Source organism: Giraffa tippelskirchi, chromosome 14 (assembly GCF_054371585.1).
Source record: "Giraffa tippelskirchi isolate mGirTip1 chromosome 14, T2T-mGirTip1v1.2.pri, whole genome shotgun sequence".
In the NCBI taxonomy this organism is placed as follows: Eukaryota; Metazoa; Chordata; class Mammalia; order Artiodactyla; family Giraffidae; genus Giraffa; species Giraffa tippelskirchi.
This window is the reverse complement of record NC_137288.1, coordinates 65493723-65515491: the sequence shown is the minus strand read 5'-3', so window position 1 is coordinate 65515491 and position 21769 is coordinate 65493723. Positions and strand designations below refer to the sequence as shown.

At 39.4% G+C, this 21769-nt stretch overlaps 1 protein-coding gene and 1 long non-coding RNA gene across 21 annotated transcripts in view; one reads left to right on the top strand and one right to left on the bottom strand.

Annotated features, from left to right (window-relative positions):
• The window catches only part of RAB27B (RAB27B, member RAS oncogene family), a 217506-nt gene that overhangs the window by 5322 nt on the left and 190415 nt on the right, over positions 1-21769 (bottom strand). For 9 of the 20 annotated variants that reach the window (XM_081562227.1, XM_081562228.1, XM_081562230.1 and 6 more), the window contains 4 exons: positions 11296-11371; positions 8831-9005; positions 7031-7116; positions 1585-1688 (listed from right to left, as the gene is read on the bottom strand). In XM_081562227.1, coding sequence (XP_081418353.1) covers positions 1585-1688; positions 7031-7116; positions 8831-8983 — 343 coding nt within the window. In that variant the 5' untranslated portion in view covers positions 8984-9005; positions 11296-11371. Of the gene's footprint in view, positions 1-1584; positions 1689-7030; positions 7117-8830; positions 9006-10986; positions 11165-11295; positions 11372-21769 lie in introns of all 20 variants that reach the window. The other 11 variants (XM_081562231.1, XM_081562233.1, XM_081562232.1 and 8 more) reach the window with 3 other exon arrangements.
• LOC145534532 (uncharacterized) lies at positions 1275-5635 on the top strand. The gene is made up of 2 exons (XR_014074726.1): positions 1275-1438; positions 4920-5635. It is a non-coding gene; the product is annotated as an uncharacterized LOC145534532 (long non-coding RNA).

The following is a 21769-nucleotide window of genomic DNA, read 5'->3' as shown; positions in this document are numbered from 1 at the left end:
TGGAAAGAATCAAAACCACAAGGAAGCAAAGAAAGAAGGGGGCGGCAGAGGATGAGATGGTTGGATGGCACCACTGACTCAGTGGACATGAAAGTGAGTACTAGCTCCTGGGGAAAATGAAGGACAGGGAAGCCTGGCATGCTGCAGTCCATGAGATCACAAAGAGTTGTGCACAACTTAGTGACTGAACAACAACAACAACACAAAGAGAGATATAACATGCTATGCTATGCTATGATATATAATATATATGATGTCAGGTGGGGGCAGTGACCAAATGAAACAGGAAGTGTCCTGAGCACACAAAGTGATGAACAATTTTAGATGGAGCGGTCAGGAAAGCTTCTCCCAAGAGATAAATGAGGTCTGAACAAGAACTTGAAGGAGGTGCAAGAATTAATACATAGTGTAAATGGGAAAACAGAAGTCAAGGCAGAAGGAAACAGAGACCAAAGGCCCAAGGCAGGACTGTGCTTTTCAGGAGAGACCTTGGGCTGGAGGCCAGTGAGTGGGTCAGAGTGAGAGTGGACTACAAAAAGCAATGATGATGGTCTCTGCTGTTGTTTAGTCACTAAGTCATGTCTGACTCTGTGGGACCCCACGGCCTGCAGCACCCCAGGCTTCCATGATGGCCTTAGAGGTCGGCAAGGGATCCTGGATTTTATTACAAGTGAAGTGGGAAACCCCAGAAGGACTTGGAGCAGGGGGATAACATGATCTGATCTTTCAAAAAATAGCTCTCTGGCCACAGACAGCCCCGACAACTCTAGAAATAAGTAGCACCAGCCCCATGGGATTGCTAGTATGTCCCAGTGCGTTCAAAACTGGTATTTGTAATCTTAAATATGGTCTTTAGTGCTACATCCATTTTTTAAAAAAGGGAAAATGAAATACCACTCTTCTATGCTGACATACATCAATCTGGCTTTAATAACTGATTAGGTTAGTTTGAAGCTTTATTGTGTTTAAATTGTCATGAAAGCTGGAGATTTTTCTATACCAGTCTTTCTCACATTTGAACACTTGTCCAAAAAAAGTAAAATTTCAACGTGAGCTTATTGTAAAATTTCAACATGAGCTTATTGTAAAATTTCAACGTGAGCTTATTGACTGATACACTGTATGATATCTTCATGTGGCTGCTCTTCTCTGAAACCATTTCTCACCTAATTGACCCAAAAGTTAATTAACTAGTTAACCCATGTGCAAGGGCACACACTGTAGGTGCCAGTGTGCCTACTCAGAAAATGTCGCTCTTTCTGTGTCCTCTCCAGGCTAGACAAAGTAGAAGTGACTGCTCGCTGAGTTGTAAGAAGTCCTTCAAGACTTACTGCACAAGTGGAATGAATGGCCTGTCCATTGCAATCATAAAGTCCTTATGCACAGGTGGTGATTCATCTAAGTTGTCAAAGGAAAAAACAATTCCAAGCTACTTTGGGTGAGTCACATAAAAGCCACCACTCTGAAGGTGACACGGGCACCACTAAACCTGTGACTTTTTCTGGTTTCATCTTGTGAGGCCAAGAAGCAGATAGAGCCGTTGGGTCCCAACATGGCCAACCCAAGTGATTCAGTCCCACTTACTCATCCAGTTTCTGACATTTAAGAAGCTCTGTTGACTGGTGAGGTCAAACATTAGTAAGAAACCCATGGCGTCTCTGAAGAATGCCGTAGTGAGGCTCCGGAACCTGCCAAGAAAACACAGTGGACCGTTTTGAAAGTTAGTCTGCCGGATATGCTGATGACAATACAAACAACACTATGTCCCTTTCAGATATGAACTCTCCATGGCATCCCTCTGGATTATCCTCCCGAGTGGGCGAGTGGGCAGAAAGACTGCTGAAGGGTCAGAGGAGACCATCTGGTTGTAGATTTAAGATCCCGTTGAGGCTTTATGTTCCACAGCAGGCATGCACGCAAGAGTCTGTAACCTTCAATCACACGCTTGCTTACACAGCCTCTTGGAATCTTTCTCTCTTTGGCTCACAGGCATCTTGCAGCCCACGGTTAAAATATAAGGCACTTTAGGACTGAGACTTTAACTTCTACTTTTCAATTTTCTTGTCTGTGGCCAGAAGGAAGCTTAGCACATGGCAGGCTGAAAATGAGTGCCTGTGATTACGTGCAGAGAAACACAACTTGTCAGCAGCTGGAACTAGGGTTCTTTTGTAGGGAAAAACAATGTTGGTGAGAGAATGCTTTTTTTTTGCTCTTTTTGAGGATAAAACATGCATGTCTCTTAAGGAGAAGAAAGACTGTGAAGAAAGGAAGAAGAAAACTTTATGATTAGGGGAATGGAGGGAAGGGCAGAGAGACTTACTAGTTGAGGAGGGAAAGTACGAACACTCATTTCTAAGCGAGGATTTTGAAGAATACACTCCATCATGTGCAGTGTAAGCACTTGCTCTCTCTTGCTCCAACCCTCCCCACCCCAACATCCTCAGGGAAGATGAGATGCTCTGAGATCCACTTCAATGTGTGCAATGGGCAAAACTAGAGATGACACGCAGGGCCCAGAGAAGCTCTGGGTTACACTGATAAAGAAGTGAAGTTGGCAACTGGTTTTAAGAAAGACACGTGACTTTAAACAGAGAAGCAGATCTCTTCCTATCCTAAATGTCCTCCTAATTTTTGGGTCACCTATTTTGGCCTATTTGTAGATTCTTGGGTCTCCTCTGGGTTCTATTCTTGACTCCTTCATCCTCTACGTGCATTCATTGGGTTATTTCATCGACTTTGCTGGCTCAATTATCCTTGTGTGTATGCTGAACCCCAAGTTTATAGGTCTAGATCTTTCCTGCCTTGCTACTTGTATGCCCAATTACTTGTTGGGTATTTCCACTTGGAGGAAACTAAGGCACCAGCAACTTCACATGTTTGAAAGTAAACTCACCCTCCCTCTGATTTTTCTATCAATGGCATCACCATGCTCCTTGGGTGCCATGGCCTCCTTCTCCTTCACCTGTTATATACAAGCAATCAACAAATACCTCCCGAGTCTCTCATTTCTCTCCACGTACCCTGCCACTACTCCAGTTTTGAGGCCATTATCTTCCACCAGGATAATTTCGACAGTATTCTCAACAGGCTTCCTGTCTCCAGTGTTGTTTGGGTCCTCTCGTTCCCCGATTTCTTCCTATTGATTATATAAACCCTCTGCTAAAAATGTTAGATGATGATACCTGGCTCTAAAGATAATGACTGAACTTTTCAATAATCCACCAAGGCTCTGCATGAACTGACCCTTGCGCATCTATCCAGCTTTATCTCCTGACTACCCACAGGCAGGCTGAGCTTCTTTAAGTTCTTGGAAAGTTCACTCTCTCCCCTGGGCTTTCACCCACGCTGTTATTCCTGTGGGTGACCTTGCCTTCAGGCTTCCTTTACCTCCTACCCCTTTAGCCAGGAAAAGATTCACTCATACATTGTGTATGAGTATATATATTTACATATATAAGAGTATCACTTCCCCACGCAGACTTCCCAACACCGCCATCTGGGTTATGGACTCCTCCCGGTGTACCTGACAGCCACCAGCCACTCTTTCTTTTCCTTTTACTGTCCTGAAGCTTTATTGCAATTGTTGATTTGTCCAAATCCCATCCTAGATAGGAACCTCCAAGAGAAAAGAAGCGGTGATTTTAATTCGCTATCCGTTGCATTTTCATGACTCTGAAACATTTTTTTTTGATGATTAAGTGTTTGCCAAATTTAGAGAAAGAAACAAAGATAGAAAATAGCAAAGGATATGAAATTATTAAGGAGTTAAATGACTTCAATAGAAACAATACTTTTGATACGGAGACACAGAAAAGAGATATTTTAGTTAAGACTATTTATTTCCAAAATAAGATTCTTCGGTAGGATATAATCATGATGATTTGAAATACCAAAAGCCTTACTCAATTTTATCCTTGTGGATTTGTCCCTACCAGTCACTAGAAGCTCAGAGATTATAGTGTTTTTATTGAATGGTTGTTGCTCTCTCTTTGGGGACTATCTGTACTCACAAAACGGTCTCCTACTCAAACCACAAGAGTGTGGCTAAGTCAGCCACAATAGTCTGTTCTCTGGCCTCTCTTTAAGTGTGTGAGTGTGTGTGTTTCTCATGTGAGGACAAATCTACTGTGCCTTACTCCCCTCTCATTACCACAGCCCATGACAGTCACTTTAAAACATACTTGTTGGATAGATCTCATTGGAGCAAACACTTTTGCATCCATAGCAACACGGACAGGCTCATACCCTGGGCCACTCAACCCCAGGACCCTTGTGAGCCCCCAGAGTTTCAGGGTTTTGTGCTCGTGCTTATCGCTCAGGCCTGTCCGGCTCTTTGCGACCCCAGGGACTGTAGCCCACCAGGCTCCTCTGTCCATGGGATTTCCCAGACAAGAACGCTGTAGTGGGCTGCCGTTTCCCCCTCCAGGGGATGTTCCCAACCCAGGGACCGAATCCATATCTCCTGCATCTCCTGCATTGGCAGGCGGGTTCTTCACCACTGCGCCACCAGGGAAGCCTTTCCAGGGTTTACTCCATGAGTAATCTTATTTATTTCTAGCTCCACCCACCAACCTCATTCTGTCCCCAGAATGTGGAATGCTAGGACCCCATGAATAAACAGATCCCAGGGGCACGTTAGAGCTCCTTCTCCCTCATTGAGAACTAAGTCTGTGCTCTGCATCCTTTAAGTTTACATAAGGGGTATGATTTTTTCCTCCTTCCCATAATGTGACTTTTATCAGTAACCCTTATCTTACACGGGTTACAGTGCTAGACATCCTCGGGCACAGGCTTGAGGTGTGAGGCATTGTTTATCTTGTTGCTTAGCTACATTTTAATATACAGAACACAAAATTCTCAAGGGATGAATAACCTTGGTGTTACTAAGACAATCGCTAGTATTTCCATTTCTCTCCTAGAGCAGCTGTCTTAAGGGGACAGATGAGAGAAGCCTGCCATCATGCTAGGCTGACATATCATGTGCGAAGACATATGGGAACCACATTTTCTCATATTACTTCTTCAAAAATGAATTAAATTGGTCTATAAAACATACATCTTTGTGACAACAAAACTGACATATGAACAGAGATTCCTGTGAGGAATGACTTCAGAAGAACCAGCCGGGTTGAAGGATGTGTGTAAATGGAATTCACAGTCAAAAGAGCTCACAGAGAGGGCCCGGCACCTCTCCCGGCGTTTACACTCACTGAAAGCGAGAATGTTTTGGACTCATTTCAAAGACTGAAGTGTTTACAAGTATAAACATTGTAAGACATGTGATGCAGAATTTGGAGGTATGTGCCTTCTACATATCTTCTCTGACAACCTATTGCCAATTTTTGTTTCATCTAATATTGAAAAGCTTCACTAGCTTGGGGTCTTTTGCACTTTGAAAGCTTGGATCTCAAAGAAATGTATTTTCTTCAAATCATGGCATAGCACCACCAGCTCTAAACAATCAACACTACCGTCTACTGGGTGTCTCTCGTCTGGGTCGCTGCACCAGAGACAAGGCTGAGAAAACAATCATGGTCTCTGTTCTTATGAAGCTCACAATTGTGTTGGGGTGAGAAGGCCACAAGTGAATTGAAGAACAGCCATTAGAGACAAAAATAAAAGACACGCCTTATCACAAGATGTTGTTGTTGTTTAATCACAAAGTTACGTCCAACTCTCTTGCGATTCCATGGGCTGTTGTCTGCCAGGCTGCTTTGTCCACGGGTTTTCCCAGGCAAGAATACTGGAGCGGTTTGCCACTTCCTTTTCCAGGGGAATCTTTCTGACCTAGGGATCAAACCCATGTCTCCTGCATTGGCAGAAGAATTTTTTTTATCACTGAGCCACCAGGGAAGTCTTGTTACAAGGTGATATATAATTAATTAACTTATTTAATTATAGTAACTTAAAGCATAGATGGGCTTCCCGGTGGCACTAGTGGTAAAGAACCCGCCTGCTGATGCAAGAGACACAGGAGACTGGGTTCCATCCCCGGGCAGGGAAAATCCCCTGGAGGAGGGCATGATGGCCACCCACTCCAGGACTCTTGCCTGGAGAATCCCATGGACAGAGGAGCCTGGTGGGCTACAGTCCATAGGGTCACAAAGAGTTGGACATGACTGAACCGACCTAGCATGCATGCAGCCACGCAAGGCATGGAAGAATAGACATTGTAAGAGTTCAAGGTAGAGGGAGTTTGTTTCAGCTAGGGAGTTTGGAAAAGCCCCACCAGGCATGTGTAATGTGAGTCAGGCCTATTGAAAGGAGAGGCTCAGGAATGGTGGGAAGGAAATAAAACATTCCAGCTGGAGGGTGATGATGTAACCAAAATCTTAGTAAAGTCAGTCAAATGGTACTGGATGCACGGCTGTGTGTAAAGACAGAAAGAGATGAAAAATATATTAACACCCTTTCCTTCAACTCACTCTTCAAGTAGCACTTGTAACAATGTTAATTTCCTACCCCAGTTCAATTAAATTCTGGATTGTTTTTTGTTTTTATGATTACAAAGTACAAAGACAATGCATAAGACTCTTCACAGAGATTTCTGAAAATTTGATTTTTGCAATCTGCACCAAATACACAATTGCTAGTTATGGTTAATTCACTACGATAATTTATTTTTATTTGTTGATATAGATGTGTATTTTGAAACCAGGAGGAGAGTTGTATTTCCTTACATTTTTCAAGTTCACATACAATAGTTGTATTAAAGTGGCACGTACAGCCACTTCCCAGGTGGCACTAGTGGTAAAGAATTCATCTGCCAATGCGGGAGACATAAGAGACATGGGTTCAATCCCTGGGTTGGGAAGAGCCCCTGCCCGAGGATACGGCAACCCACTCCCGTATTCCTGCCTGGAGAATCCCATGGGCAGAGGAGCCTGGTGGGCTACAGTCCACAGGGTCACAAAGAGTCGGACATGACTGAAGCAACTTAACACACACACACACTGTACAAACACACATTCACATTAAAGTAAATTTTTCTAAGCTATTTGTAGCTAGAAACAAAATAATTCACTATTACCGCTCTTGTCCTGCAGTGTCCCAAAGCTGAAGATGCACCTTAAATGCTTTCCCCGTTGACCCATTTGGTCCCTGTGTGTTGTAAACCTGAAAGAGTACAAATGTCATTAGTTTATGCTGCTTTGATTCTGTCAGATTTCAAATTCTCTGGGTTCATTCAGCATATTTTTTCTCAATTATTATAGTCAAAGTTCACAGTGGAGAATAAATATTTGCTTTTTCTCTCCTAGAAGTTATCACATATACTCTCACTTTTAAATGTCAAGTATAAGTATGGTTTTCAACACAGTTTAGGCATCCTGCAAACTTAAATTAGACACCTCCTGTCATTTCCTCAAGGAAGCAGCAAACAGTCGATTAAGGACTCAAGTTCTAGGTTCGAATATCAACTGTTCATTTAACTTCATAGAATCTTACTTTCTTCCTGGCAAATTGAGACCCATAATCTCCTATTTTACAGAGTTACTGCAAACTTAAGTGAAATAACACATTTGAAGGAATTTTTAAAACAGTAAAATATTTTACAAGTACTTGAGTATCTTCTACTGTGAATTGGGACTTTCAAAAAGACTTAGCCATGAAATGCACACAGGATTGCTCAATAAGTTCACACAGGCTGTTCCAAGTCTTCCCTTTTTATCCATTTCTTCAAAGGCTCTTTTTAGAAAAGTTTAAATTTTATAGGTGATGGCCTTTTGAGTTCTTATTTAAACCAAGTATAACAATTTTAATATTATCTAGCTCCCTTACTTATGGTTTAGTGAAAATATTTTAAAGGGAAAACTTTGCAAGGACTTATACCTAGATCTGTGGAGACATATGGGAGGGGAGAAGGCACAGAAATACCCTGGAGGGATTGGGGACAAATTTGCTAGGACTACAGTACTGAAGTTTCAGATAAGGGACAGGACATTCTAAGAAATCATGATTTAACGTCTCCATCCTCGTTTTCTTTGTTTTTCTTTTTTTCCCCCCAATTCTTGAGGAATGAGTGAATTTATTTTTTAAGAAAGATTTTATTGGAGTATAGTTGCTTTACAACGTTGTATTAGCTTCTAATACGACAAATTCAGCAAAGTGAATCCGCGTTCGAGGTACGAGGGGATTTGTGACACGAAGCGGAGCCGCCGCCATCTTGGCGCCCAAGAACACCTTGGGAGGCAGCAACTGGGGCTCAGCTTCTGCGCCTCTGCTCCACATCTCACATGTCACAATATCCTTATTCCTGTCATTAGCGTCTAGCACAGGAGACGGAAGAGGTTGTGATTCTCACTTTAACTCTCTTATCTTGAAAAATAGCAGGGATTGGTCTCACATTCTGTTCATAAGAAGCTAGTGATTGATGGCTGAGTCTACACATAAATAAAAATGCAGCAGGAACTCACAAAGCTCATGTTCCAGCTATTTGCCAATCATTCTTTTAACCTCTTTCTTAAGCACGGGGAAATGAACACTTTGTTTTTATTGAGAAACTTAGATCAAGAGTTAATGGTTTTAGATAACGAATTCATGTTTTCAAAGATTCCTTAAGAATTCATAGAAAACACACTATATAAACCCATAAATAATTTATTTTAGTTACTCTGTGTGCTTCTGGAGACAAGTGCCACTGGATTTTTTCTAAGCAAAATGTTATTTAGAGTTGAGACAGTAAAATATAATATTCAAATTGGATCAAAGTGACGGGTTATGAATTTCATGTGATAAAAGACACCTTGCAATGCAATAAACATAGTTTCTTAATTTTTATTTTATATATAGGAGGATCAGCAACTGGTTAACAGTATGGTTAAAAACTTACCACACGTTTTTCCCGAAAGTCTATCCCTACTGTCGTGATGAACTTGGGATTGAATTTATTGTCTGTGTATCGATAAAGAAATGTTGTCTTCCCTACCCCCGAATCTCCAAGGGCCAGGAGTTTGATCAGATAATCATAGTCCCCATCAGTCATAGTGATGGTTGTGATGGAGGGCCTGTGTTGAAGGAAAAATAAGCATTTATGATAAAAATTGTTTTCTTTTGGCTTCCTTCAAAACAATGTAAATTTAGCTTTCAAAGTTATAAAATTGAAATGCCTCTATTCTGTGAAATTCTGAGTTAACTAGTTCAGAGCAGCCTTGGAACTAAGAGCTCTTCCATGATTTCACTTAGTGCCTATCTTTTTACACCATGTCAGGTGAAAGTATTAGTCGCTCGGTCGTGTCCGGCTCTTTGCGACCCCAAAGACTGCACCAGGCTCCTCTGTTTATGGGATTCTCCAGGCAAAAATGCTGTGGTGGGTTGCCATTTCCTTCTCCGGGGACCTTCCTGACCCAGGGATCGAACCCGGGTCTCCTGCATTGCAAGCAGATTCTTTACCATTTGAGCCACCAGGGAAGCTCTAATATAGAGCAAAAAAAGCTATGTGATACCCACCATGGCCATTGCCAAGGCAATAGTAGAACTTAAAAAGAGTTATAGCTTTTTTTTTTTTGTAAACCAGTGTCCCTTCGGATCAGGAGTCTGGTGCTAGGAAGACGAGTCACAGAGAACAGAAAAGTACGGCCAAGATGATGCAGGTGTGTAGAGGGAGACTGAAATTATGTATGAGTAATGGAAGACAAAAACCTAGGGGAATATCCTGCATCTAATCCTGCAAGATGAACTTTCTATTATATGAATACAAAATATTCCCTTTTTAATTAAAAAAATTTAACAACGAAATGACAACCTTTAAAAACATTGATTTGAAATCATTTCAATAGCCATGTTTTAAAATCTTCTGTTTTGAAATACTGAACCCTCTGTTCTTCAGTGGCAAATCTGCTGTATTTGGCAAATCTGATGAATATTTCCTAGGCCTTGGTAAAAAGAGGAAGAGCTATTCAGAAGCATAACTATGGTAATTCTGCTAACATTTCTCCTGAAGGAACATCTCTTCCCATTTCTCCCGCTGCCCTAAACATCTCCTGTCTCAGTCTTAATTTCTTCTGTTGTTACAATAACTACAGGTGATGGATGCCAAGGGTTAATGTTAAATATAGTGGTGACACTAAAACTACTACCGCATGCTTTTGAATTATACCATCACCCACTAAACACTTAATGTAGTTTCTGCTTTTGAGGGTAGCAAAATGATTTGCCATTTGGTACAACTGATTTGGGTTATAGAAATGGATTTGTCATATTCTATGTAGAGAAAGGCTTATGAAGATGTCCCTGGATTAGAAACATTCTCTTCTATTAGGTGATAGGGAGGAATATTCCTCCACTTCTACAGTTCAGAAAACACTGTACTCTTAAGGAGTTCTGAGGTGATCCAATCAAATGTCAACAACAGGCTATTCCATAAAAATTGCCACATAATTCTAATCATTTTTCTACATGTAAGAAAATGATGCAATTTAAACAAAACTTTAAAAATTTTACATTGTCATTTTAGCACATGGTAAAACTTAAAGGTTTCAAGCCTTTGGATAAATAATGATGAAGAAAATAATCATGTAGTTAGCCAGCCAGAATTATTACATCATTTGGAAGATTTACAATGTTTTTACACCAGAAGTTCTAAAATTTGAACCCTACTGATGCTAAATCCTAATAAATGTATTATGGGTGGTGGATATCTATTTCTTTAATTAGTTAATAGTTTTTGAGTGCAAGTATTTTGAGAGCTGCCAATATATATTTGTGCACTAAAGCTTTCCTCTTATAATATCATCCTTTCTTCACTGAGTGAGATTCTCAGGGTGGATGCTTGCTGACTACGAATGTTCTCTTTTCCTTTTGTAATATCTATAGAAAGTATAATCACTGCTCAAGAAGAGGTGCCTAGCAACCATCCACAACCAGCCTTCCTTGATACAGGTATCTCCACTACTGATGTGAAATTCTTCTTAGAAAATGTCTGCCCTGACTGACTGTCTAGCAGTGACTAGTTCTGCATTCGGATGGTACTAAGTGTCTTATCAGGACCTTTTGGTTGAAGATATCGCTGCTCCTAGTCTTTAGGCCGAATGTGTTGCTGGAGGAGACTGATGCCAAAGTTGTACGGTTGCCCCGCATTTCAGGTTTATCGCCACCACCGCTCTATCTTACCCTCTCTTTCCCTTCCAAACTTGCTCATGCGAAGCTCCTCCAAGAGTGATAAAGTCTGTCATTTCATTGGTAGAATCAGATAAAACTGTTAATTCTCTTGGGGAATTAAAATATTAAATTGGGATTAAATTGAAATATTCTTAGATAGTTAAGTAATTAAAGCAAAATTCTTCCCCAGACACAAACCTTGATAATCAGAGGGAAGAAATTGAAGCTACTGGTTACCTAAATACAAGATAAAGTTGGAGGATACTGTGGTTTCCTGGAAAAATGAAAACAGAGTCAAGAAGATACATCAGCACATTTTAAAATTTTCTTAAAGTCTACTATGCTTTTTGCAATATTATTGGTGACAGTGTCACAAAAGGTTAAACCTTGAGCAAATCTAGTTAAATATCGTCAATATGTAGTATCAGGTCCAAAGATGAAAATTACAAAATTATTTTACAATTACATGATTTTCTGAGTGCTAAAACACATGATTTTACTTCAATAATCTATCCTTGGCACAGCAAATATAACACTGCAAAGAAAAATAAAAACCTTGATAAGCCTTCTTTTTCCAAGAACTGGGCTAAAAATAAAGATCTGGGAAGGATCAAAAAGCTGACAAGTTTAGCAGCATTGTTTATTCCTGCACAGTGACTGACAGTATTTGTAGTTCTATGAATCTAAAAGGGAAGGAAAAGCCAGAAGATTGTTGTGCTTCAGGAAATGTGTCTGACTCCCTCCCTACATTATCTCTGTGTCACAAACTATACCATATAAAATTACAAAATTACAAAAATTAATTACAAATTATTCTGTAGTCTAGCTTTTGACATGGCATGCACACACTTAGAAGTTGAACAAAGGTGCAAGAAAATACAATATAATTTTACGTGGTGGAACATGATTAGTTGATAAATGAGTCAAATAATTGTGCTTTTTAGTTCCAACAAAACAATAGTTTTCATGGACTGCAAACATCAGAGAAGCTTTTGTGGAGGAAGATGAACTTGCATTTAACCTTACAGCGTAGGGAGGAATGAGGTACGAGAGGAGATTCAGGACCATATTAATTTCCACTTACAGAATGGAACCATCACTACTTGCCAACTACATGTCCTACCATGTATGTCTGGCCTGATGCCAATCTGCAGTGCATAAACTGCCTGGGGTTGCCTCCCAATCACATGCTAATTCAAAGTCAACGCCCCTAGCTAACATGGATCAGTTCTACTGCAGCCCACACACAATCTTTTCCTTAAGTGAAAGAAGGTGGAGACTTTGTGACACTGAGCATAAATTCCACCTGAAATGAATGCAAAACTTGACACTGTGGAAACAATTTATTCAGTGTCTTCAATAGACTATTAAAGAAACTGATGCAGTAATCTGTGTATAAGATAGCTTGTCTCCAAGTTTCTTTTAAAAATAAATTTTATGACTCATTTTTTACTGGAGTGGGTAGCCCTTCCCTTCTCCAGGGGATCTTTCCAACCCAGGGATCGAAACCAGGTCTGCCACATTGCAGGCAGATTCTTTACCATCTGAACCACCAGGGAAGCCCTCATTTCACACATATAATTGTTTTGCATTAAGTTTGTATTTTTTTAGTTCTTTTGTATTTAGTTTGGTTCCTCTTTTACAATTATGTGATTTTCTGAGTCCTAAAATATATGATTTTATTTCAATAATCTATCCTTGGTGCAGCAAATATAACACTGCAAAGAAAAATAAAAGCCTTGATAAGCCTTCTTTTTCCAAGAACTGGGCTAAAAAAATAAAAAGATCTGGGAAGGATCAAAAAGCTGACAAGTTTAGCAGTATTGTTTATTCCTGCACAGTGACTGACAGTATTTGTAGTTCTATGAATCTAAAAGGGAAGGAAAAGCCAGAAGATTGTCATGCTTCAGGAAATGTGTCTGACTCCCTCCCTACATTATCTCTGTGTCACAAACTATACCACAAGAGCCACAAGATCTTTTAGACACAGAAACAGCAGCGTCTTCCTCAGAGCCTTTCGTGGGATGGTGAGAAGCTGGGAGGAGTAGGGAAAAGAATTCAAAACACCCATGAGGCTCTGTTTAATGAAGAATCTTAAAGGTAGAAGGAAATCTACGTAATTATGTGGTCTAGCCTTAAGTTCGGAGAAGGCAATGGCACCCCACTCCAGTACTCGTGCCTGGAGAATCCCATGGACAGAGGAGCCTGTCAGGCTGCAGCCCATGGGGTCGCTAAGAGTCAGACACGACTGAGCGACTTCACTTTTACTTTTCCCTTTCATGCACTGGAGAAGGAAATGGCAACCCACTCCAGTATTCTTGCCTGGAGAATCCCAGGGACGGTGGAGCCTGGTGGGTTGCCGTCTATGGGGTCGCACAGAGTCGGACACGACTGAAGCGACTTAGCAGCAGCAGCAGCCTTTAGTTTGAGCTTCCCAGGTGGCTCAGTGGTAAAGTGCAATGCAGTGCAATTCAGGAGACACAGGAGTCGCAGGTTCGATCCTGGGTCAGGAAGATCCCCTGGAGGAGGGTATGGCAACCCTCTCCAGTATTCTTGCCTGGAGAATCCCCATGGACAGAGGAGCCTAGCGGGCTACAGTCCGTAGGGCTGCAGAGTTGGACATGACTGAAGCGACTGAGCACATGTGCACAGCCTTTAATTTACAGATGAGAAATCATGTGTAAGGAAGTTACACAATTTATGGGGTCACAGTTTCTAATAGAGGAAACCCCGAGATTGCTGTTCATGATTTGAAATGGAAAGTGAGTTACAAAGGTAGAAAGTAGAAATATTTTCATTTTGGGGGAGAGAGGAATTTTCTCTGGGAACACGATTTTCATGGTCAGACTATTTCACATGAGGTTGCTCATATGTTCTGTTTCTTTTTTGACCCTCTTACGTTTCATTCTTGTTCGACATAAATTCCATTAGCTCAGGAATTCACTTTCCTTGACCACTGCTAAAACCACAGAGCCCAGTACAGTGATTGGCATATAGGAGGAGCTCAATACATATGTGTGTGCACGCTAAGTCACTTCAGTCCTGTCTGACTCTTCACGACCCCATGCACTGTAGCCCACCAGCCTCCTCTGTCCAAGCAATTTCCCAGACAAGAATACTGGAGTGGGTTGCCATTTCCTTCTCTAGGGGATCTTCTGGACCCAAGGATCAAACCTGTGTCTCTTCATGTCTCCTGCATTGGCAGGTGGGCTCTTCACCACTAGCGCCACCTGGGAGAGGGCCAGTACATGTGTGTTGGTATATAAATCTATTTAAGCTTATCAGAGCCACACCAGTGTCATGATTAACAATATTTATCTTTGAATAGTTGATGCAAGTGGTGTCTCTCCAAGTTCAGAATGTGGATTCTCTTTCCTTCCTCACCTATAAAGTGAATATTGAGATGAAATAATGACCTTGTTAGTTTCCAGGTCTGGCTTCCTGAGCTCATTTTTCTATTTTAAGTTGCACAAGAGTATAAAAACTTCCTCAAAACAGAATATCTTTGAAGAACAGTTTCAAATAACCTGGGAAGAGGGAAAGTACAGAGGAACTATAATTTTTGAAAGTGAGATTTGCACTGGCAGAGCGTATATAAACTTGTCTGCTGAGTAGTTCAGAGCTCAGAGGATGGGGCTCCTCCGTGAGAGCATCCATTTGTCCATCTAACACCCACTGACACGTCCTGTTTTGCATGATGTTTTGCATGGTTCTGCGGACAGACTTTGACTTCTCTAGCAAGGAGCTTAACCAGTGCTACAGATATGTGTGGATGACTATTACACAGACAGAATGACCCGTGTAAACTTAGCTGGGGTCCATAAATAACAACTTTAACAACATCCTGACAAGCTATGACCTTGTGATTTGAACTTATTAAATTCATAAAAACCAACTTAATATTCTTAAGGTACTTTGGAAAGCTTAAAATGGTAGAAAATAAAATATCACTGATATTGCTTTGCATTCAGTATAGATGGTTTCAATAAAATAAAACTAGCAAGCATAAAATGGACAGCTGTTGAATATTTCCTCATTTATCTTTATTTGATGGGTTTGTGTTGGGCTTCAGTAAGAGCATTTGAGGTCTGGGACTCTCGGAGCAAGCTCTTCATTATCTGAATGATAGCCTGAAGGTGGTTCTCATTAACTGACCTTGAAATACAGCTTCCTATAACCACATGCATGTCCAGGACATTCGAGTTAAATTATGGATGGCTGGAGTACTCTAGGGACCTGCAACCTGTGCATCAGTACAACAGAAGGCATTTTCTGGAGGGATGAAAGCTGAAGGAGGGGGAGGGGGTAAATTAAAAACAAGCAAACATTCTCTTTAGTGTAGTCTATAACATTTTGTTCTTTTAGCAAGGTTTATTAAAGATAATTTTTACTTCCATATTTCCTAAAGGCTATTTAGATTTAATGGATGTGAGCCTGTATGGAAGATTCAAACCAAATTGCAAACATAAATCAACATCAACTTAACTGAACAACTTTTACTTAAGTTGACAGGGGTCAATGTGTCTACTGGAGCAATCAAATCTATTTTTAAAAAGGGGGTTCATTTTGTTTCATTCTATAGTCAAGGGATATAATATAATAGAGATAAACCAAGGATTCATTGAGCTCATGCACACTGAAAATAAAGGGCAAAAATTCTAATAGGTCAGCCTTAAATTGCTTTTTTCCTCCATTGGTATATCATTATTCTCACAAACTAAGCACACTTCTAAACCAATGAATACTTTTATTTCTCTAAAATTCTTTTTTCTGTAAGGTAACATTTTTCCCTTTAGCTTAATTTTGTGGTATCTTTTGAAACTGTATGAATTTCCCTTTTACTTTTTTTTATGAGAACTTCCAAACATATACAAAGTTTGAGAGAATAGTAGTGTGCCCCCATATACTGACTGACCAGCTTCTAAATTACCAGAACATGGCCACTTTTATTTCATGTTTCCAAAACTCTCCCTTTACCAGATTATTTTGAAGCAAATTCCAGAGCATCATAACTTTTTTTTCATGAATAATTCAATATAAATCTGAAGACGTCTCAACTAAACACTGACACTGTGCTTACCTATAGAGAAGACTGTCAAACATTTGGCTTGCTGCATATTTGATAGTCAGAAGCCATATCCTAATACTGTTTTAGCCTGTGTTTCTTTTGCAATGATCAAGGTCAAGTGTCTTTTCATATGGTTAAAGGTTATTTGTATTCCTTTTTTGTGTGTGGATGGAAGGTTCACATGTCTTGTTCAATTTTTAAAATGGGTTATTTCTCCTACTTTTAGAAGTTCTTCATGTCTTTGGGATATTAAAACTTTGCTATTTAAGTTGCAAATACTTTCCCTCATTTGTCTCTTTACTTTGCTTGTGATATTTATGCCACCCAAAAGATTTTTATTTTTGCTGTTGATGTTTGGGGGAGGAGAAATCAAATTCTGAATGGAAGGAATTCACTTGTGTGTTCTTTGGCTACTTACATGGTTTTAATTTTATGTTTAAATATCCCCAAACATATGTCCTCCATGTGGTCAAGTCATCTATTTTGACTTTATTGTTTTTCTAATACAAATTTTGGATATTTTTGTTAAGTTCACAATGAAGTATTTTATTTTTTCATTTGCTTTTGTAACTTGAGATTCATCTGTTAATTTCTGCCTATTATTGTTTTCTTGTTTTTATGAACATTATTGACTTCTTCATATTGGTTTTATTACCCAATGCTTTGCCAAAATTCCTTACTATTTTAGTGTTTTTTCAATTCATTATTTTGAATTTTCCAGGTGTACAATTATACCATTGATTAACAGATATACCTTCCTTTCAAATTTTTATGCTTCTGTTTGTTTTTTCTTATCTTTTTTCATTGGCTGACACCTCTACTATAAAGGTAAAGAATAGTAGAGATAGTAGACATCTTTGTTTCTGATTTTAGTTAGAAATTCTCTTGTGTTTTCCCATTAAAGAATATGCTGGCTGTTTTTAACATGAGTGGATACTGAATTTGTCAATTATTCTTTCTTTTTCTATTGAGATGATCTTCCGGTTTTTCTCCTTAGCTTAATTTTATTGATAGATTTCCCTACAAAGCAACACTTTTACCTTTCTGAAATAAATTTCACTTGTTCAGGGTGTAGTATCTTTTAATGGGCTGTTGGGTTATGTCACTTACACTTTAACTTTTTATCAGTTTTAATAAGTAAGATTTATCCTGTTTTTGTAATAATCTTTGCTTTTGAGCTTTACATTGTAATCATTTCATTGAGAGGATATGAAAGTTTTCCTTCTTTTTCTGTACACTAGAGTAGTTTAAGTATTATGGAGGTTATTTGATCTTTAAATGTTTGAAAGAATTTCCATGTGAAACCATCTTGTCTGGGTGATTTGTGTGTGTTGTTTGGGGGGAGGGGATTAAATTAGTCCCTATTTATTCTCTGGTAATTGGTCCATTTAATCCTTTTCCAGTAGGATCAATTTTGCAAAGTTGTAATTCTGTAGAACATTAATCGTTTCATCTAAAAATTCAAATGTACTTTATGGAGTTGTACAAACTACTCTCATATGATTTTTAAAATAGTCTGTTTTGATAGTCATTTTTCCACCTGACATTTCTAATTCTGTAATTGCACTTATTTGTGGAAGGCTTTAGAAAATCAATGAAAGTACCAGTCTTATTACCTCGAATTTATTTTAATTTTCATGTTATAGCCCATTGTGCAGTAATCTTGTTTTCTACTGTCATTAAATTTCTCTTAGAATGTCCAACTCTAACCCTACTCTTTCTTTTCAACTCTAATCATATCCACACTTTCCTTGTCCATGAATTACTACACTTCTCCAATTTTATTCTGGTTTCTCTGTGCCCATAAGGGGCATAGAAATATGGGGTCAAGATCTAGCAGACCTTGAAATTCTGGACTTGAAACTGCTAAAACCCAAATTTGCTCAATGAGTATTCTTAAAACCCTGCAGCTTGCCAATAATTCTCACAATCAGGGTTAGGATACAGCTGCTTCCTGGTCTAAGACATTTTTACCTGAATTGAAAGAGCTTTTAAATCATTCTGTTTACTAATATTGATCCATTTAGATCAATGCTTTTTGTGTGTTTCCCTAACACTGGATCATTACAGATCAGCTGGAGCCTACCAAACACAAAGCTATTTTGTCCCCAGTTGTAGCATCGTATTGACATATGTTCTAAATGGAGTATTTCTGAAAAGGACATGAGAACAATGGCCTAGCATTATTCCTGGGGCTCACATGTACCCCTGAGTAGAAAGCAAACCCCTTACTGATGTGTGGTTAAAAACACTGTTTAGCAGACATGACTCAAATCTTAGCGTAGTTAAAGCGATTCAGGCTTTTGGCTTTAAATGGTCAACAGGAATAAAATAGTACTTTACAAAGCTGCTGTTTCAGATTCAGAAAAACCTCTGAAAGCTTGTACTTTCATATTTTTTAATGCTGATAAACTGAAATCCCCCTTAAAAAAGAGAACTTCACAGCCTTCTTGGAAACTTAAATGTTTGCTGTCCCAAAATGTGTGCAGGGTCATGCTGAGGGCACAGGCCTTGAAGCTCACGGATGTTGTCACTGACCTGTCGCCTCACCTTGTTGGCACAGGAAAGAACTGGGCTACAGTTTCTCTAGCTCTCATAAGATCTCCTTATTTAGCTTCTTGAAACCCTAGACTGAGTGTGTGTGCAGCTTCACAGAGAAGGCGCGGCCCCTTCGGCAGGTCATCTGCATCTCTGAGTTTAGAGGTGGCGAGAGACATAGGCATATTCCAGGGGTCCTTCTGGATTCCTTGTGGATTTCCCATTTGATCTTGCTCTGACTTCATGTCCATCTTTCTTTCCTGATCCTGGTTCTGATGACTTCAGATACAACACAACATGGAAAAGCAATAGGCTTACACAGACTGCCCAACCAACTCCCACAACTGTGTAAAATCCAATCTGATTAATAAAGCTCACGTTCTGTATCCCTTACAGTGATTCTACTTTTTTGAATGAAAATATTCAAATGCTGTCATGCTAGAGAAGACTCTTGAGAATCCTTTGGACTGCAAGGAGATCAAACCAGTCAATCCCAAAGGAAATCAGTCCTGAATCTTCATTGGAAGGACTGATGCTGAAGCTAAAACTCCAATACTTTGGCCACCTGAGGCAAAGAGCTGACTCACTGGGAAAGACCCTGATGCTGAGAAAAATTGTGGGCAGGAGAAGGGAGTGACAGAGGATGAGCTGGTTGGATGGCATCACCAACTCAATGCACATGAGTTTGAGAAAACTCCGGGAGATAGTGAAGGACAAGGAAGCCTGGCACGCTGCAGTCCATGGGGTCACAAAGAGTCGGACATGACTGAGCAACTGAACAACAACAATTCAGATGGTTGACTGTTAAGGATCTCACTTCAGGTATATGCCTTTTTTTGAGGTTTAGGAAGTTGAATAATTGACACACTTATAGCTAAGATAGTATCATGGAAAGTAAACCTATTTCATCTTGGATCTCCTATATATGCTGTGCTTAGTTGCTCAGTTGTGTCTGAATCTTTGTGACCCCATGGACTGTAGCCTGCCAGGCTCCTCTGTCCATGGGGATTCTGCAGGCAAGAACACTGGAGTGGGTTGCAATGCCCTTCTCCAGGGGATCTTCCCGACCCAGGAATCAAACCTAGGTCTCCTGCATTGCAGGCAGATTGTTTACCATCTAAGCCTCCAGGGAAGCACTATATAACTTACTACAAACTCACAGATTCTAATTTTGAAAGACAGTCACGTAATTCCCACATTAAGGATTGCTTGGATGTCCTGATAAGCGGCTGAGAGGGTCTCTCAGTGAACTACCCACTAGCTCAAGTGTTTGTTCTTTATTCCATTGCAGTATTTCTACATCTACTGCAAGTTAGTGTGAAGCCTTATGGTTCTGGCCATTTCCCTCCAAAAATTTATGCACATGAGCTAATGTACACATGTGAGCTAATGTACACATTAGCCTTCACTTCAACATTGATGATTTAAAGGAAGAAGTTGGCCTCTAGCCCAGTTTTCAATATATTAAGCCAATGGGAGAATAATTATTTTATGGCTTGGAATAAGAGCTTCTGTAGATATTATTCTTGAGTTTAAGACTTCATGAAATTCAGAAATAGTAATGAGAAACTTCACAGATAGTTCTCTACAATGTTACAATGTAGGATTTTATGATTGCTTCTCCAGATAGATAAGAATGACACTTGGGCAATTCTAATGGATTTTACCAATTAACAGAATTTTCATATAAATATGATAATTTTTACCAAAGAAAATGATTTATGACTATGAATAGAAAAATGCCACACATGGGACAACTTTAGCAAAAATAACAAAAATATCAAATAAAAAAAGGAATACTTGAGATAATTCAAATGATAATGTCTAACAAGAGTTATATTACCTCCTTACATATCACGCATTTTACTAAGAACTAAGTACTAAGGTTTAACACATTTAGTTTTTAACATAACTCAATTTAGCACTACAGATTCAACTCAGTCTCTACCAAAATCTAGCTGCCTTTTGGCAGAAAATACAAACTGACCCTAAAATTTGTACATAAATGCAAAAGTCATAGAACAGCCAAAATAATCTAGACCAAAGGAGAAAATGTTGGAAGATTCATATTTCCCAATTTCAAAACTTATACAAAATTATAGTAAATAATATAATGTGGCACTGGCCTCAAAGTAGCCATATTGATCAATGGAATAGCATTGAGAGTCTAGAAATAAACTCTTACATTTATGGTCATTTGTGGTAAGAAGGACAAGACAATTCAATGGGGAAAGAATAGTTTTATTTCAACAAATGGTGCCATGGCAACTAGTCAATCACATTCAAAAGAATGAATTTGGACTGCTGCCTTATACCATACCCCAAAATGAACAGAAAATGGATCACAGACCTATATGTAAGACTTAAAATTGTGAAATGCTTAAAAGAAAACATAGGAGTACTTATTCACAACCTTAAATTGGACAGTGGTTTCTTGGATATAATACCAAAAGTACCAGTAACAAAAAATAGATAAATGAATCTTAGCACAATTGCAAACTTTTTTCTTCAAGAGACACCATGAGACAAATTAAAACTCAACTCCCAGACTGGGCAAAAATAGTTGCAAATCATATTTCTGATAAAGAATTTGAATCCAAACTATAATAAAAAGACAACCCAATTTAAAAATGGACAAAAGATTTGAATAGGGATATTTCTCCAAATATTATTTTCACATGGCCAATGAGCACATGAAAAAATACTAAGATAGCATTCGTTTCCCTGGAGAAGGGAATGGCAACTCACTCTAGTATTCTTGCCTGGAGAATTTCATGGACAGAGGACCCTAGTGGGCTACAGTCCATGGGTCACAATGAGTCAGACGTGACTGACTGAATAACACTAGCATTAGTTACTAGAAAAGCACAAGTCAAAACCACAATCAAATGCCACTTCCCACCCACTAGGATGGCTATCATAAAAATAGGGATGGCATTAAGAGGTGGTGGAGATGTGGAGAAACAGGGCGGTCCATATCACTGGTGGGCATGTGAAACGGCGCAGCACACTGGAAAGCAGTTTGGGACTTTCTCAAACAGTTAAACATACAGTGATCCTAAGACC